We start from the raw sequence: 17,667 nt of genomic DNA, 5'->3' as shown, positions 1-17,667 counted from the left end.
ATCATCATCATCATCATCATCATCATCATCATCATCATCATCATCATCATCACATTTTTCCTCTAGTTCATAATTGAAGGCATCTGACAAGAGCTAAAACAAAGCAGTTAAAAATCAGAAAACACACTACAGCAATTAATAGAAAGTGCAGCACATTGTTTAGGCAGGGTTGGCCTTCTACAATCAGCTCTTAAAGGCAAAACAGACAGATTTTCATCTGTCTGAGGAAAGATAGTAAGGAAGATGTCATTCAAACTCTCTGGGGAGAAAGTTCCTGAGCTGATAAGTCCCCTCCCAAATTTTGCCAGATATACCTATGATACAGAGAGAAGGGCCTTCTCAGCAGACCTTAAAACATTGGCAGATTTGTAAGTCCTTCAAAGAGGCCATTGCAGCTAAGAGAGAATATTATCAGCCATTAGCGATTCTGAGTTAGGAATACAAATTTTCAAATATTTTCTTCTCACATGCAAGAATGAACAATTTGAAAAAATCTTCCTGATGGATGAGAGTACAAGAGTATTTGGGGGGCATTTCTTTATAATCTTTCACATTTTGGGTCTTGTCTACAAAACGTGTTTGTACCAAAAACATGTTTTGTAGATAAGACGTTGTGTTTGGCACAAAACCTGACACTTTTTGTGTATGCACAAAACAATGTATTGTCTGTATAAAAATGGGGGATGATTGGCACAAACATTTATTTATTTTTGGTAGAGCCAGAAATGTAAAAGATCTCATGGTGATTGAACATTTTATCAGCAGAATGTCCCAGTGTATTGAGATACAATTTGAGTCGTCCATATCTGGAAATCTAAAAATATTCCACAATCTAAAATTGTCTACATGGGTGGCTGAGATAATGACACTTTTTTTTTCTGTTGGTTCAATGTACACAAACTTTTTTTGTGTACAAAAATATTTAAAATGTTGTGTTTAAAGTTGTTTTTTGAATTTCAGATTTTGGAAAATTTGCATATACATAATTATGTATCCTGTAAATGGGATCCAAGTCTTAACAGAAAATCCATTTATGTTTCATATACACCTTACACACATAGCATAAAGATAATTTTATAGAAATTAATTTAAATAGTTTTGTTCATGAAACAAACTTTGTGTATCATGAACCACCAGAGTGCAAAGATATCTCAGTCAGCCATGTGAAAATATTTGGATTTTGAAATTCCAGATTTCCAGATAAGGGATACTCAACATGTACAATTTGATTGATTCAATAAATGGCCCCAAGTTTGCAAGCTCTGAGCGATCTTGGGGGTAGGGGCACAGGAATGGACCCACACTAGGCTCTACTGACCTCCCTATGCCAAGGGATTTGATTTCCCAGCTGTTTTGCTGTAATTTAACAGCTTAGATCTCTCGTTGTTCGCAGTCCTCCCCTTCCGTTGTGGTTGGAGATGTCCTAAAGGGATGCCATTACCAATCAGAAGTCTCGAAATCAATATTTTTAAAAAAACGAAATACAATTAGATTGAAACCCTATAGAGAAGAGACAAACCCTGTTATGGATAGATGCAATCTATTCAACTCTCTCAGTTATGAATCGTTAAGCTGAGGCCATTGCAGGGGGGAAAAACCTGACAGAATAAAAAATAGATTGCAGTAGTTGACATATGAGTGTAGTTTTGCATTTAATTCCATTATCGCTCATTTGGAGCATAAAAGACTACATTTGTTTTCTTTTTGGAAAATATGTATGCTGGTTCCAGTTAAAATTGTGAATAGCCAAAATGACCCTTATGATATCTTTGTCCTCCTGTGCATTTTTATGTTTGATTATAGATTATTCTTTCTCTTTCTAATCTGTAGGTATGGCCAGGAACAAGTGTCTTTCCTGATTTTTCCAATCCTGTTACTGTTACATGGTGGTCTAATGAGTGCAACACCTTTCATCAGACTATTCAGTTTGATGGATTGTGGATTGTAAGTACTACACATTTTAATTCAGAACTGTACCTTCTGGGCAAGAAAATCCATCTAGGGCTGACCAAAATTGCTTGGATACTGCTCTTTTCATACAACAAAGTGTCTGGTGGCAATTTTAAGACTAATATGCTTTATGAGACATCCCATCAGATGATATTGTACTAATTAGATACAGATGTTCTATGAAGAACAGTATAAAACATGTACCATTTCACCCCAGTATATGAAAATATTATTTATAGCAAGCAAGGATAGTATTTTTTTTCCTTTGTATATTTTTTCAGTCTGTAAATTTTGCTGAGCATATTTTCTTCTTCTGCAAAGCCCCTTGTGATCCTGGAAACATATTGATTTCTTCCTACAAATTGTTTCCAGGTATGTTATCTTCTCTGGCAGATGTGGGTGTGGTAAATCTGTAGAACAAATATCTCTACACAATGAATTCCCCATAAATTCCCATATAGTGCTGACCCTAGGCCACAGCAATGAACAAAGGAGGGTGATAGTGGGATAAAGCTGGTAATGTAAATTAGTTATTTTTCTTAGTTGTATGAAATTGGGTTGAATAAGGACCACTTTAAACTAAAACCAATTTAATCAGCATTGAACCTGCAAAGGAGGGGGAGGGAAGCAATTTAGGGGCTGAAAAGCCTGACAATTTGAGCCAATTTCCCAGCAGCATGGCGGTGTGGCAACTACACACTGCATGCCCTGCCTCCACCCTCAATCTGGCCTCACACCAGATGGTGGGCAATGTTCAGGCATTCCTGCAGCGTAGCAACCAGACACCACACATTGCAGGAGCACAGAAGACCCACAGTGGCTGCAAAAAGAGTGCCTCTATTCTGGCCCCAAAAGGAGTGGTATTTTGCCTCTCATTTTGGGGCTGGAAAATCATCGGATCAGGGCCATGGCATGTGATGGCTGTGGCCCCGTTCCAGTGCTCAAAGAGGTGGTGTAGAGCTGCCCCTTTACAGCCGTCTCTTTTGGCCATTAGTTTAGGATCAGGTGTGACCTGTGACTTTCTTCTCAGCCTCTTGGAGACAAGTGGGTCCACAAGAGAGCGTACAAGTCCCAACAGAGCCCTGGTGCCTCTTGCTTCATGCATCCAGACCTTAACTCTAAAAATGCCTCTCCACAGGTGTTTGTGTTTTTTTGGCCATCTTCTAGAAGAGTTTCTTCCTGACGTTTTGCCAGCATCTGGGTCTGGCATCTTTCTCCGAAGATGCCAGCCACAGATACTGGCAAAATGTCAGGAACAAACTCTTCTAGAACATGGCCACATAGCCCAAGAAACCCACAAAAAACTATGGATGCCAGCCATGAAAGCCTTCTACTTCACCTAAGGCTTAGTTACTAGCCTGAAAAAGTGCATGTTAAAAATATACCAGTATTTTTTTGGTGTATTTGCCTTTGTTTCTGCCCACCCCTGGGGGAAAAAAAATCCCCCTGAGAACTTCTCAGAAATTGACCATTTGGCTAAAAAATATTCCCTCCTTTTTCATATGGAGTACTCAAACAACGAACTGCTCATGGGTCGATAGTTAGCACATTATTTTTTTTAAGTGCAGAACTGGAAATAGACACACTACACAGAAAATGGGATATATAGCAAAACAACAAGATTGGTTGTAGATCCCTGCAGAGTATTAATTTAGTGTCTGCCCTACATGTTCTGTTATGGAGTGTATGGCATAGCCCTTCCTCTTTAATGAGAGTTGCTCTGTGTATCTAAAAATGCAAAGATTATCTTTTGGATCAGTTTAATACACCATTCCATCTGGTTAAATTCAGTGTTTAAATCCTTGTTGTTTACTTTATTGATTACCTGTGTTTACATGATGTATTCATAATTGTACCAAAGACCAGTAAATAAGTAAATATGCTGATTTTAGATATTAATGCATTTTTGCAAATCCTTTCCCCTCTTAGGACATGAATGAAGTATCCAATTTTGTTAAAGGATCCAGAACTGGCTGTGCACAAAACAACTTGAATTATCCACCTTTTACACCGAGTAAGTTCATGAGATAAAACCCATAGCCATTCATTCACAGTTTGGCTTACAATCACTAATGACAACACTGACTTTTTCATGCATGTGTGGTCATTACTTAAAGGAACAGAATAAATAGTTTTAAAAAAGAGATGGCAACCTTAAATATTTGACATGATGAAAAGCCGTTGTTTATTGTGAAACTGGCAATCATTTCCAAAATTCCAAGGTAGATTTTTAAAATTAGGTTTGCATTGCTTTAAGAAAACAAAAAGGTGATACCCTAAACTCAAAAACAACAGGTTTGAAAGCAAAAAAGTCTAGGGGAAAAAAAACTTTTAAAACACAGTAGTTTTATTAAGACAAAATGAAGTGGTGGAATGCAAGAAGAATTTAAAAAGATAAAATGTATACCATCCTTCAGACAGACTGAGTTATACTGGTCTGTGTGCAAAGCCCAAATGTAAAATAAGGGGCTAGTGTTACCAATATGTACTAGGCTTGAGAACTGTAAATCCCAAATAATATATCAGATATATGGGGCTGTCAAACATACAGAGTACTGGTGCATATACAAATAAAGTTCTTAACACCTCCCAGAAGATAAATAACAGGGATAACACAGAAGATAAATAACAGGGATAACACAGTAAGCCCATTACAACTGAGAAATAAACCAACCAAGACCAAACACATTTCGAATAGTAGTCTTCACCAGTGGTCAGGATTAGCCGGTGTTACAGCTAGGAAAATATATAACGAAATATGTGGAGACATCCAGTAATAGTCAGCAAGTAGTTGTCCAATTTGAACCTTGTGCGGTACAGAAACTTGGATGTCCCACAGGTAGATACAGGGCTTGTATGTTTGGTAATGTAGGCATAACCATGAATGAAGAATGAGATAAAATGTTGCAATAGTTATTTGGCAACAAATACCATGATGCAGTGATTTGAGTGTTGAACTACAACTCTGAAAACCAGGTTATGTATCCCTACTCAGCCATTGAAACCCACTGGGATGACCTTGGACAGGTCACATTCTCTCAGCCACAGAGGAAGCCAAAGGTTAACCCCCTTTGGACAAATGTTGCCAAGAAAATCCTGTGATAGTTCACCTTAGGTTCACTATGGCACTTTACAGACCGCCCAAAAGGGCAGTCTGCCAGCACCGGTATTTGCTGCATCAGGAAACTGCAGTGGACAAACCGCACGATTCCCTGACGCAGCATAAAGAACCTGCAAAAAGCAGGTTCTTTTTGCGGCGTGGAAATGATGCCACAAGGCGCCAATGGCGCACTTGCGGCATCATTTCCATGCTGCGATGTGCGGACGCTAAGCGTCCGCTACGTCAAAATGGCAGCACCCATGTAGAATGGGTGCCGCCATTTTGTACGTGCTCGGCACGTACTAGGGTTCGGGAGTCCGGAAAGGATGCCCTTTCGTAACCCTAGTGCGTGCCGAGCACGTATATTGGCGCATCTGGAATGCGCCTATAAGTCAGAAACAACTGTAATATACACAACAACAACCACAACAACAGCCTGAAAAAAAACCTAATGCCTTCTGATATCACTTCCTTGTAAATTTTACAATCTAATGATCCTTCAGATAGAACAAGAGTAGCTAAAGTGTACCTTCACATATTGACTTTTTCTCTCTAATACAGCAGCAGCATTTATATATAAGTGTTATGAGTTAATGGATGAATTCTTTGGCAACTGTTTATTGATTGCTAGGTGAATAAGAAGGAACAAAGTTAATGGGGAACTGGAGCTCCCAAGAAAACTACTTTAACCACCATTATACAGGATATTATGTTGTTCATTCTCTAAGTATAAAGCCTAGGCCCTTAAAATATCCTTAGATTTCATATACCAAACCACTTGTCTTTCTAGAGTGGAATATCCTCTCTCTTTGTTCCCACAGAGATTCTTGATGGTGTCATGTACTCAAAAACACTTTGCATGGATGCAGTGCAGAAAGCCGGCAAGCACTATGATGTCCACAGCCTCTATGGACTTTTCATGACTACTGCTACTGATCAGTGAGGAATTCTTCATTTTCTTCTTCAATTCATCTTTGCTAGTTTGCATGTAACAAGCTTTGGGGAATAAAGTGCTTAACCAGCGAAATATCACTTTAAAATTGTGGGAAAATGCATTTATTTGGGGGGAGAAAATCAAATTGTTTGGAAGTTCTATTTAAAAATTCAATACTGCTATTTAATCCTGTAAGAATATTCAGATGGCTAGTAGCTTAGGAAAATGCCATGGATTTGTTATAAAGGAGGATGTTCACTTTCCAGCTTCTAAAAAGTGCTGGCTGAGCATGGCTGAGACCTGACTGGGACCTGGGATGATGGCAGCTGGTGGTTTGGTGGTGACTTAATGAGAAATAATCCTTGCCTCCATCCCACATCCTGGCTCCAGCCTGGAAGAACCAGTCTAAACTGCTGAGGGATAAGCTCCATACTTGAAACACTTCATGCAGTGATGGCGAATGCTTTAGAGACTGAGTACCCAAACTGCAACCCATAGATTGTATGACATAGGCAGGTTTACTCTTTTATATTTATTGTTTTATGTACAGCGCTGTGCAAATCTACAGCGCTATATAAATAAATAATAATAATAAATAATAATAACAATCCACTATTTATCTCAAAGTGCCATGTCCCTCTGGCTTTCTAATAACAAACTCTGGCAAACTCTGTGCTGGGGCAACGGCGTGTGTGCCCACAGAAAGGGCTCTGAGTGCCACCTCTGGCACTCATGCCATAGGTTCGCCACCACTGACTTAATGCAATAAACACTGACCATCTGTGGCAAATCTCACTTCTCCATAAAGTGTGCACCATCTTCATCATCATTATATTCATCCCACCTTTTCACCAGCCCTGAGTTTTGTCAGATACAGAATAAAATTCATGTTACTAAAATATACAAAGCCTAACATATAATTAAACTACCTAGTCATTTAAAAGCATACCCATTAAAAAGCAACCAATGCAGACATTACAACACATTATTGAAAGCACTTTCTCCATCAGCCCAAAGGGCTACTGAAATAAAAATATCTTGAGGGCCCAGATTAGCCTCACTAGGAGAAAACTATTTCTCTAATATTAGTGACTTGTATGGAAATTGTGAGAAGGCTATCTCCTCTGTTCCTGCAATATGTATCTCTGAGTGGGCTCTTCTCTGAAGTTCTAAGAATCAAGTCAGGCTCATCTGAGAGAATGGAGTTCTTCAGGTAAATTGGACCAGAGCCACATTGGATTTTATATGTCATAATCATGATTTTGAATTGCACTGTGCATTTCAGAAGCCTGACATTTGATTTTTTTTTAATCTTTGAATGAACTGATAGAAGGAATCAAGTCTTTAATGCATCATGGAAACTTTTGTTCTTAATGCCACAAATTATTATATACTGTATATATTTTCAGAGCTCTCCAAACTATTTTTCCTGGTAAGAGAAGCTTTCTTCTTTCTCGATCTACTTTTGCTGGATCTGGAAAATTCACAGGACACTGGCTGGGTGATAACGATGCCACTTGGAATAATATGAGATGGGCCATACCAGGAATGTTGGAATTTAGTCTTTTTGGCTACCCTTATGTAAGTCATTTTCATTCTAATATAAGGTGCAGTTGAATTGCCAGCTAAGTGAATAAACCACTTACTGTTAGGCTGGCTCTGGCCTATAACCTAGATTACTGCTTGGTCTGATCATATCATTACTGGGTGTAGGGTTCCCCCCCCCCTCTTGTAATTTCCATCTGTGGATTCTTTCTTTGGAATGTATCTCACTGGGGGTACAACAATGTTAGTAAGAGTACAGCACATCCTAAAGATCAGGCTAATAAAACATGTGTTTCACTTAACTAGTTACAATGAACAAATAATGAAGTCACTTGGTATTGTAACTTTCCAACAAGAAAATAATTATCTGCCTTTATTTATGCATCTGTGTGTCAATTATTTTTATATTTGTATGCAAATTATCTTAAGACTGGCTAAGAAATTGATGGCCAGGAGCATTTTGTGTTCATCTAATTGGATAACTATGCTAATGGAGGTAAAGGCAGCAGTGACATGATGGGAGAGGCCACCAACTCCATGGTAACAAGGATACAATAAAGAAATCTGTAGCAGATGCCACAGCAAAAGATGGCTGTTGGCTCTGAGTGTCCTATTTCCAAATGCCTGGATCCAAAAGAAATGAAGGACCTCTGAGCCAAAGACATTTAGGGATAAGTAGTTTAGAAAATGGCCTATGCCACAGGACAGGCAAATTCCTAAATCATTTCTGCCTCTCTAGAAGCCAGATATTTAGAAATAGGCTACTCCGTACCAGAATTGGCAGCTCCCATTGCCACTACTGCTGCCACCACTGAATGAGTGGGGAGAAAATGTGTTGAAACAACATAAAATGCTATAATACATCCATATAGTGCTGATACATCTTAAATAAAGAAGCTGGTAGCAAGAGCTTTCATAGACATGAGCCTACTTTCTCATATGCTCATATAGACTCTGTAGACTTTGGCCGAGTATATACCACCAATAAGTGGCATACCAGGGCCGGTACTAGGGTTAGGGATCATGTGGCAACCGCATGGTTCCTAACACTAGTCACTAGTACGTATGGATGGAATAATAATAATAATAATAATAATAATAAATGTTTATTTATTAACTGCTTTTCCAATGATCAAAGCGGTGTACATGTCATTAGCCGAACAATAAAAACAGGTTAAAAATCTATATCATAAGATACATATTAAAATAGAATTAAATTCAGACGACATTAAAAACATACGATAAAAACTGTTAAAAGCATAACAATCCATAAAAGCAAAGCTACAAAGACAATAGGGGAGGTAAAATCTTAGATGGAATTGGGAGGTTAGGCTTGTTGGAAGAGATGAGTCTTTAAAGCCTTCTTAAAGGCTTCCACCGTTCCACTGTGGCGGATTTCTTCAGGAAGGGCATTCCATAGAGAAGGCGCCACAGCTGAAAATGCCCGTTGTTGTGTTGTCACCAATCTCACCTTAGGATGGTCAAGTAAAAATTTTCCTGTGGATCTGAGCATGCGGGGAGGATTATGCAGGGAGAGGCGTTCCCTCAAGTAACCCGGGCCCAAGCCATTTAGGGCTTTAAAGGTAATAACCAACACTTTGTACTGGGACCGGAAACGTATTGGCAGCCAGTGTAAAGATTTTAGGATAGGTGTTATGTGATCGGACCTAGGTGTCCCCGTAATTAACCTGGCTACAGCATTTTGAATCAGTTGCAGTTTCCGAACCTGATACAAAAGTAGCCCCATGTAGAGCGCATTGCAGAAATCCAGACGAGAGGTTACCAGCGCATGTACTACCTTTTCTAGGTCCCCCCGGTCCAGACAGGGACGTAGCTGGCGAATCAGCCGAAGCTGATACCAAGTACTCCTGGCCATTGCATCTACTTGAGATGATAAATGTAGGGATGGATCCAGGAGTACTCCCAAACTACGCACTTTATCCTTCAAGGGAAGTTTAATCCCATCAAGGACAGGATGACAAATTTCCCTGCCCGGGCTAGGGGAGTCTATCATGAGTACCTCTGTTTTCTCTGGATTCAATCTGAGTTTGTTTTTCCTCATCCAGCCCATTACTGCCCCCAGGCAGGCATCCAGAGGAGAGATGCTATCCTTAGTCACTGTGTCAGTCGGAGACATGGAGAGATAGATCTGGGTGTCATCAGCGTACTGATAACACCGAGCTCCATGACTCCGGATGATCTCTCCCAGCGGCTTCATGTAAATATTAAACAGCATGGGGGACAGAATGGCGCCCTGAGGGACGCCTGATGTAAGCTCTCTTTTACGAGAGCAACTGTCCCCCAGCCTCATCATCTGGAATCTTCCCGAGAAATAGGATTGGAACCACTGGAGCGCAGTGCCCCCGATACCTAATTCTCCCAGGTGTTCCAGAAGGATACCATGGTCGATGGTATCGAAGGCTGCTGAGATGTCCAACAGCACCAGCAGAGTTGTATCTCCTCTGTCGGTGGCCAGACGGAGATCATCGACTAAGGCGACCATGGCAGTCTCAACTCCGTAGCCCGCTCTGAAGCTATATACAAGGGCGCCACCATTGTTACATAAGTGCTGCACGGCGTCCACACATTGCTGCACAGCGCTTATGTAACAAGTGCACCAGTGGAGCACTTTTTATGCCACCCCTGCGGCTTTAAAAGAACCCACTTTTCAAGGGTTCTTTTTCTGCCAGAGGGAAGCCACATGGTTTGGCAGCTGAGGGTTCCCTCCGGAGGAAAAACAGGTGCTGTCAGGCCGCCATTTTTCAGCAATCTGTATTGCGCCTTTATCACATGAGGACCTATATGCTTCCATCCTGAAAATGGTTAAAATGTTGGCATCCCGGAAATGCAAGTAAATTCACTAATGCTTATCACACACAGAGCACAACAAGGGGTTAAAGGCACATTACTTAGGCAAGAAAGTGGGTAGAAAGCAAATTTGGACTTCAGACAGATGAGGACAAACCCCGTTGCTAGTCTGGAAATACATTTTTGTGCATGCTCAAAATTGTCATTTCCACAAGTGCATACATACACATGCTCCAGAGAGAGAAGGGAAACCATGGAGGAAAATCCTCTTTGCCCCAGAAGCTGTTTCAGAGGAAGGAAGGCTGAGGTTTCCTTTGCAAACTCCCATAAAACCACACACAGACACATACACACACATTAGAGAGAAAGAGGAGGTTGCTGGTCCATAAACCTGCCTGATTTCAGTGAGGGCTGAAACTCCAAGATGCCATCCTTTTCCAGGACATATCCTCCATTTCTCCCTCCTGTACAGGAGGAATTCCAAAACATCCTCTTCCTCTGCCTTCTCTCACCAGCTGTTCCATGTTGCAAGAAGAGGAGAGCAGCCATGTGAGGGAAGGAGGTGTGTGTGTGTGTGTGCATCCCTTTAAGAACAAGGCTTTCTCCCTCTCCTTGGCACAACAAGGAATCATGGGATATCTGGGAACAGGGAGAATTGGGGACATGGTTTTCAGACTGCTGCAATTACATGAAGCAAGTAAATTTGTGAATGAACTGGAAATGAAAACATGGTATTTTTACAGAAATGATTTACAAAAACTGATTCACGTCACTTTCTGTTGGATTCTAACCTGTTTGTGCACAGTGTTGTCTGAAAAGCAATTGCAATATTGTCACAAATGCCTGGATGACCCTGCATTGTGACCAGTTTAACCTTCCAATTTTTTCCGTGTGAAAAAGTCCTATGGAAGCTCATGGTACCAGCTTGTTTCTTTCAGTTAGGCTGCATCATTAAGGCAGAAATAATATGGTTTGACACCACTTTAACTGCCATGACTGAATGCTATGGTATTCTGGGAATTATAGTTTAGTGAAACATTTAGCCTTCTCTATCAGAGGGCTTTGGTGTCACAACAAATTACAATTCCTAGAATTCCATAGCATTGAGCTGTGGCACTTAAAGTGGTGTCAAACTGGATTATTTCTGCAATGCAGCTATGGCCTCAGTCTCAAAGGTTCTACAACATCCCTTGGCATACTGATTTTCCAGAGTAACATGGCTATGTATTTGAATTCTAATGTATCTTGTTACTAAGTCTAATACTGACTTGAAACTGCATTAAGACATTTATCTAATATGTGTATATTTTTCAGATTGGAGCAGATATTTGTGGCTTTCTCCTAAATGTCTCAGAAGAACTTTGCAGACGGTGGTTACAAGTTGGAGCATTTTACCCATTTTCTAGGAATCACAATAGTGAAATCAATGCAGTAAGTTACTTTTAAAAGCCAATCAAGTGTTTGTTTTTTACTTGTCTGGACTCCCTTTTGCCCCCTTGTCACTAACAACTTGAATATTCACTTTCAGCCTAAAGATCCTGCATCTTTTGGACCAAACTCTCTATTGGTGAATTCAACCAAACATTACCTGAACATACGTTACACCTTGTTACCATATCTCTATACCCTCTTTTACAAAGCCCATGCCCATGGAGAGACAGTTACAAGACCTGTTCTACATGAGTGAGTAGACTGGTCTTTAATAAACTATTTTGTATGTTGGAGAGGATATTTGATGTCACTAAGGTTTGCTTATTTATAATTATTTATTTTGTTTATTGAATGTATACCCTGCTTTTCTCCCAAGATGGGATTCAAGGGATTCATATTCATGACCCAAAATGATGCATTTCTCAAAATTCACTGAGCATTATAATAACTTAGTCTCTAATACTAATTCCAAGTACTAGTGTCAGTGCTAAAGACTGATCACAATGCTAAATTCTTTAGAAGCTTCAGTGCAGAGGACGGAGGACTTCTCTAGATTTAGGTTCTGTATGGGATTAAGATGATATTGGTGGTGGTGAATTAAATCTATTTTCTATGGAGATCCAAGATTCAGAAAATCAGGTTAGATAATTGAATATTGATTCCTTATTCAAGTTTAATTAGTTTCAAAGATTTCAATTTAAATGTTTTAAATTGCACAGAATTGTCCCCTTGTCTAATATTCCATGTGCATTTATGTGCTGACGTAGAGCTATGGCTGCAATTACATGTCAGTGGAATGAGTATATGTATGTATAAGAACTAAAATTAGTAGTAAAGACTTTACAGGCTCTACATTCACTGGAAACCCAGCAGCCATAAACAGGTTGGAGTATAGGGATTGCTTATACGTATGTTTATCTATAAATACATAGATTGCTTGTTGTTGTTGTTGTTGTTGTTGTTGCTGTGTGCCTTCAAGTTGTTTCTGACAGTTCAGACAGCCCAGTGGGTTTCCATGCTCCATCCAGGAATCAAACCCTGATCTTTAGAGTCATAGTCCAAAGCTCTAACCACTATATCATAGTGGCTCTGATTACTGATTACTCTATTACTCTGATTTGTCTATAAGTCCAGTTGAAAGAATTAATAAAACTAAGTGGATATCAGTCTCATTAGTGCACCTGTTGATGAATGCTCAGAAACCCCATGTACTTTCTTTTGAATTCTGTGAAGGAAAAGTGAGGGGAAATTGTTATTTTTTAAACACACATGCATTTTCCCTCTGTATATTATGTTTCCTAGTGGCAATACTGTACTATCTTGTCTCTCTAGGCAACAGGTGGGAAAGAATTACCCATTAACTGAGGATTTGAAAAATATTTATTTATTTACTTGCCTTCTTACTCACTTCATTTATATACCACCTTTTCCCCCAAAGTGGGATGCAATGTGGCATTCAAGAACAGGAAATTAAAAATATTAACAATATTTTTAAAGCAATTAAAACTTTCCACATAAAACATTATAAAACCATTTAAAAGCCATGCAAAAGTTAAAAACAAATAAAATACACAAACAAATAAAAACCTTTCTTGTTCACTCATTAGAAGCCTGGTTAAACAAAACTGTGTTTGCTTCCCAGTGAAAGGAAAGAAGAGAAGGGGTCAGCCTAGCCTCAGATAGATAGGAGTTCTAGAGGGTGGGAGCAGCCAGTGAGAAGGCTCTTTCCTGTCCTCCCTAAGTGAGCCAATGATGGTGGTGGACTGAGAAAAAACCTTCCCCCCTGACGAGTTTAGCATTCTTGTTGGTTTTCAGGTTTGTACGTCCAAATTTGTGATCTACAAGTTTATGACAAAAGCCCTCACATTTCTGTTTCTCATCACTGAAAGAGAAGTGTGAGCATCTTTCTCCTTCTCCCCACGTTATATACAAATAAATGTATCCAAGTGTTTACATTGAAAAAACTCTCACAAACACACCTGCATCCATGGAGAAGAGGCATAAAATGTGTTCCAAAATACTGAATCTCATGTCCATTATGGAAGTGGGATGAGATACTGTGGGGATTGTGAGAGAACTTTATCGCACTGGCCCTGGAATAGTTCCAAAGCGTTCTCAGAAATTGTGCCCCCTAGAATGGATGTGGGACACGATTGGAATGTCCGGCTGTGGCAGCAGTGTTCCAGAGTGTGGTAAGATGCATTCTGGGGCCCATTCTGTCCCCAGAACAACCTCTTTTTAGAATGCAATGGGCCTATTCCAGGGCCCGTGCAATAAAGTTCCGAGATGCAATGAAAACAAAACGGACAGATTTTTACATCATTGCTCCTAGCTTGCCATACCTGTGAATGTCTCTTTCAACTGTCAGCCACTGTAATTTCAGTTTCCAGTTTAGCCTTGCCTGTTCTCAATAAGCATTCATTATTAAAGTGAATCACATTGTGTCTCCTTTGTGGACTTCTATTCTTGATTCACATTAAACCCCACCTCAGAACTATAATAATCAGGGACAAATATCTCTCGTCCTTTACACCTGTATGTGAAGTACAATAAGGACCCATAGACACATGTTGCTCATCTCTGTAATAGATGCAAAGACTATGCTACTTTATTATAATTTTCAAGGTTTAATGTTACAAAGTTTTGGTCCCATTCCAGAAGAAATGCTTCATTAACATGATTGATAGCCCAAGATGTACGCCATCAATAAAATGAATGTTGTCTTGTTCATTCAGGTTCTACTCAGAGGAAGCCACCTGGGCTATTGACAGACAGTTCATGTGGGGACCTGGACTGCTTATTACTCCAGTCTTGGATGAGGTATATCTAATTTTAGTAACTTTCAATCTGTTTCATTAGTTGATTTTAAGGTATATGATACATGCATCCAGTATTTATAAAACACTCTATTGTATGAAAGTGGGTCTGGAAAGCTATTTGGATCATATGCACAGTACTTTCTGCATGGCTTCTGAAGAACACCACATTAATATTCTGGCTTTTTTAGAAGCCATTAGCCAAAATTATCCAATTCAGATATAATGAGCAATTTGTTAATTGAAGAATCTCTGGATTACTCTGTTGCTTATGCAAAGGGAAGGATGGTGGTACTGGTTGCTCAACATCCCTGCTTCATAAACTTCATTTTTATCCAAATCTGAACTTTATACATGACAACTTATCATAGAATCATAGGGCCATCCAGTCCAGTCCAACCCCCTGCCATGCAGGAAATCCAAATCAAAGCATCCCCAGCAGATGGCCATCTAGCCTCTGCTTAAAGACCTCCAAGGAAGGAGATGCCACTACACTCCGAGAGAGTGTGTTCCACTGTCAAACAGCCCTTACTGTCAGGAAGTTCTTCCTAATGTTGAGGTGGAATCTCTTTTCCTGTAGCTTGCATCCATTGTTCCGGGTCCTGTTCTCTGGAGCAGCAGAAAACAAGCTTGCTCCCTCCTCAATATGACATCCTTTCAAATATTTAAACAGGGCTATCATATCACCTCTTAACCTTCTCTTCTCCAGGCTAAACATCCCCAGCTCCCTGAGTCGTTCCCCATAGGGCAAGGTTTCCAGACCTTTCACCATTTTAGGCGCCCTCCTCTGGACACGCTCCAGTTTCTCAATGTCCTTTTTGAATTGTGGTGCCCAGAACTGGACACAATATTCCAGGTGGGGCCTGGCCAGAGCAGAATAGAGTGGCACTATTACTTCTCTTGATCTAGACACTATACTTTTATTGATGCAGCCTAAAATTGCATTGGCCTTGTTAGCTGCCGCATCGCACTGTTGACTCATGTTCAACTTGTGGTCTACTTGGACTCCCAGATCCCTTTCACAAGTAGTTTCATTCAGCCAGGTGTCCCCCATCCTATATCTGTGCATTTCATTTTTCTGCCCTAAGTGCAGTACCCTGTGGGACCCCACTGGTCACTTCTCTCCAGGCTGAAAAAGAGCCATTGTTGAGCACCCTTTGGGTTCGGCCGGTCAACCAATTACAGATCCATTTAACAGTTACTTTGTCTAGCCAACATTTTACAAGCTTGTTTGCAAGTATGTCATGGGAAACCTTGTCAAAGGCCTTAGTGAAATCAAGATATACTATAGCCACAGCATTCCCTTCATCTACCAAGCTGGTAATTTTATCAAAGAAAGAGATCAGATTTGTCTGGCATGACTTGTTTCGCTGAAACCCATGTTGAGTTTTTGTGATTATGGCATTGCCTTCTAGATGTTCACAGATTCTCTGTTTAATGATCTGCTCCAGAAACTTTCCTGGGATTGATGTCAGACTAACTGGACGATAATTGTTGGGATCCTCTTTTTCCCCTTTTTGAAGATGGGGACAACGTTTGCCCTCCTCCAGTCTGCTGGGATTTCTCCTGTTCTCCAGGAGTTTTCAAATATGATTGTCAATGGCTCCTATATTACATTTGCCAATTCTTTTAGTACCCTTGGATGTAGTTCATCTGGTCCTGGAGACTTAGGCAGGATACAGACGGACAAAAAGGGGTGTGTTCATGACGTCATGAAGGTATAGCCTTCAGATGGCCCTTACCTGAATGCTGCCATGAACACGCCGCCCGCACGCCCCAAGCGGGAAGAAGCGGCATTAAAAAGGTGCTGCTTTTCCCCGCTTCTTTTCTATATAGTGCGCAGCTGCGCATCTCCGTCTGTAAGCTGCTGCACCAGTACACCAGAATTGCTACGCTGCTAATTTAAGTTGCCCATTTAAAAGCTCTGTGTCTTCTGCATCGCATAATGAGTCGGGGTCCTGGAACATGCGCAGTTTGCAGTCAGGCTTTAATTGCAGCGTCAGCTGCCATGCAGGTGTGGAAGCTGCAGCACAGTTGCAGCACATTTTAAGACTCGTAACCCTAACCCTAACCCTAACCCTAGAGCTGCATGTATGCATGCGCTGCTAGAATCATGGAAAGTCTGGAATTTAAAGTGCACACCTACACACATTCCTGCGCCATTTTCACCTAACAATAAAAAAACGCTAAAACTTTAAATATTTACATATGTACAAGGGAGGTGATGGGGGATGGCAAAAGAAAAAAAAGAAAAAAAAGCCCCGTTTTTGGTTGCCCGTGAGGAAGCTGCCTCTCTCTTTGCGGCGTCCTCCAAGACGGCGGTATGGAAACTGCAGGTCAGAAACGGCCCCAGGTGAGGCGTCTTCACTGCCCCCCGTGTGGAAGCCCCATACACCTGAGCCACGCCCCCGGGGCGAGCGGTCTGGAGGCTCCGTATTCAGCAGAATACACCTCCAAGACGTCTTCCCCTGCCCGTCTGTATCCCGCCTTAAATTCGTTTAGACTAACAAGGTATTCCTCTACTATCTCCTTACTTATTCTGTGCTGAAATTCCCCTATTCTGTCCTCTGCTCCATTATCCTCAGGTTGAGCACCCTTTTCCTTTTCTGAGAAGACTGAGGCAAAGAAGGTGTTGAGTAATTCTGCCTTTTCTCTGTCCCCTGATTTTGCCATCTTTTCCCCTCAGTGGCCCTACCATTTCCTTCTTCTTCCTTTTGCTGCGGACATATCCAAAAAAGCCCTTTTTATTGTTCTTAACCTCTCTAGCAAGCCTGAGTTCATTCTGCGCTTTAGCTTTTCTGACTTTACCCCTACACATGCCTGCTATTTCTTTGAATTCCTTTTTTGTGATTTCCTCCTTTTTCCATTTCTTATACATGTTCCATTTCAAACTTATACCCCTCTATTTCCACATTCCAGTCATGAGACTCATCCCACCAGGTTTCAGTGATGCCTATTATATTATATTTGCTTTGTTGTACTAGGAGTTCAAGTTCATCTTGCTTATTTCCCATGCTCTGTGCATTAGTGTAGAGACATCACAGACCACGGGTCCCATTTACTTGGTGCGTGTGCAAGTTTTT

General features: G+C 40.6%; 1 protein-coding gene across 1 annotated transcript in view; it reads left to right on the top strand.

Moving 5' to 3' along the window:
- The window catches only part of SI (sucrase-isomaltase), a 188,108-nt gene that overhangs the window by 32,664 nt on the left and 137,777 nt on the right, over positions 1–17,667 (top strand). The window contains exons 13-19 of the mRNA XM_042460608.1: positions 1,831–1,944; positions 3,880–3,964; positions 5,872–5,989; positions 7,394–7,565; positions 11,652–11,768; positions 11,866–12,020; positions 14,504–14,588. Of these exons, the coding sequence (XP_042316542.1) occupies positions 1,831–1,944; positions 3,880–3,964; positions 5,872–5,989; positions 7,394–7,565; positions 11,652–11,768; positions 11,866–12,020; positions 14,504–14,588 (846 nt within the window). The remainder of the gene's footprint in view (positions 1–1,830; positions 1,945–3,879; positions 3,965–5,871; positions 5,990–7,393; positions 7,566–11,651; positions 11,769–11,865; positions 12,021–14,503; positions 14,589–17,667) is intronic.

This window comes from Sceloporus undulatus, chromosome 3 (genome assembly GCF_019175285.1).
Source record: "Sceloporus undulatus isolate JIND9_A2432 ecotype Alabama chromosome 3, SceUnd_v1.1, whole genome shotgun sequence".
Taxonomy (NCBI): domain Eukaryota; kingdom Metazoa; phylum Chordata; class Lepidosauria; order Squamata; family Phrynosomatidae; genus Sceloporus; species Sceloporus undulatus.
Note: the sequence above shows the minus strand (reverse complement) of the source record. Positions and strands in the feature narration are given on the sequence as shown.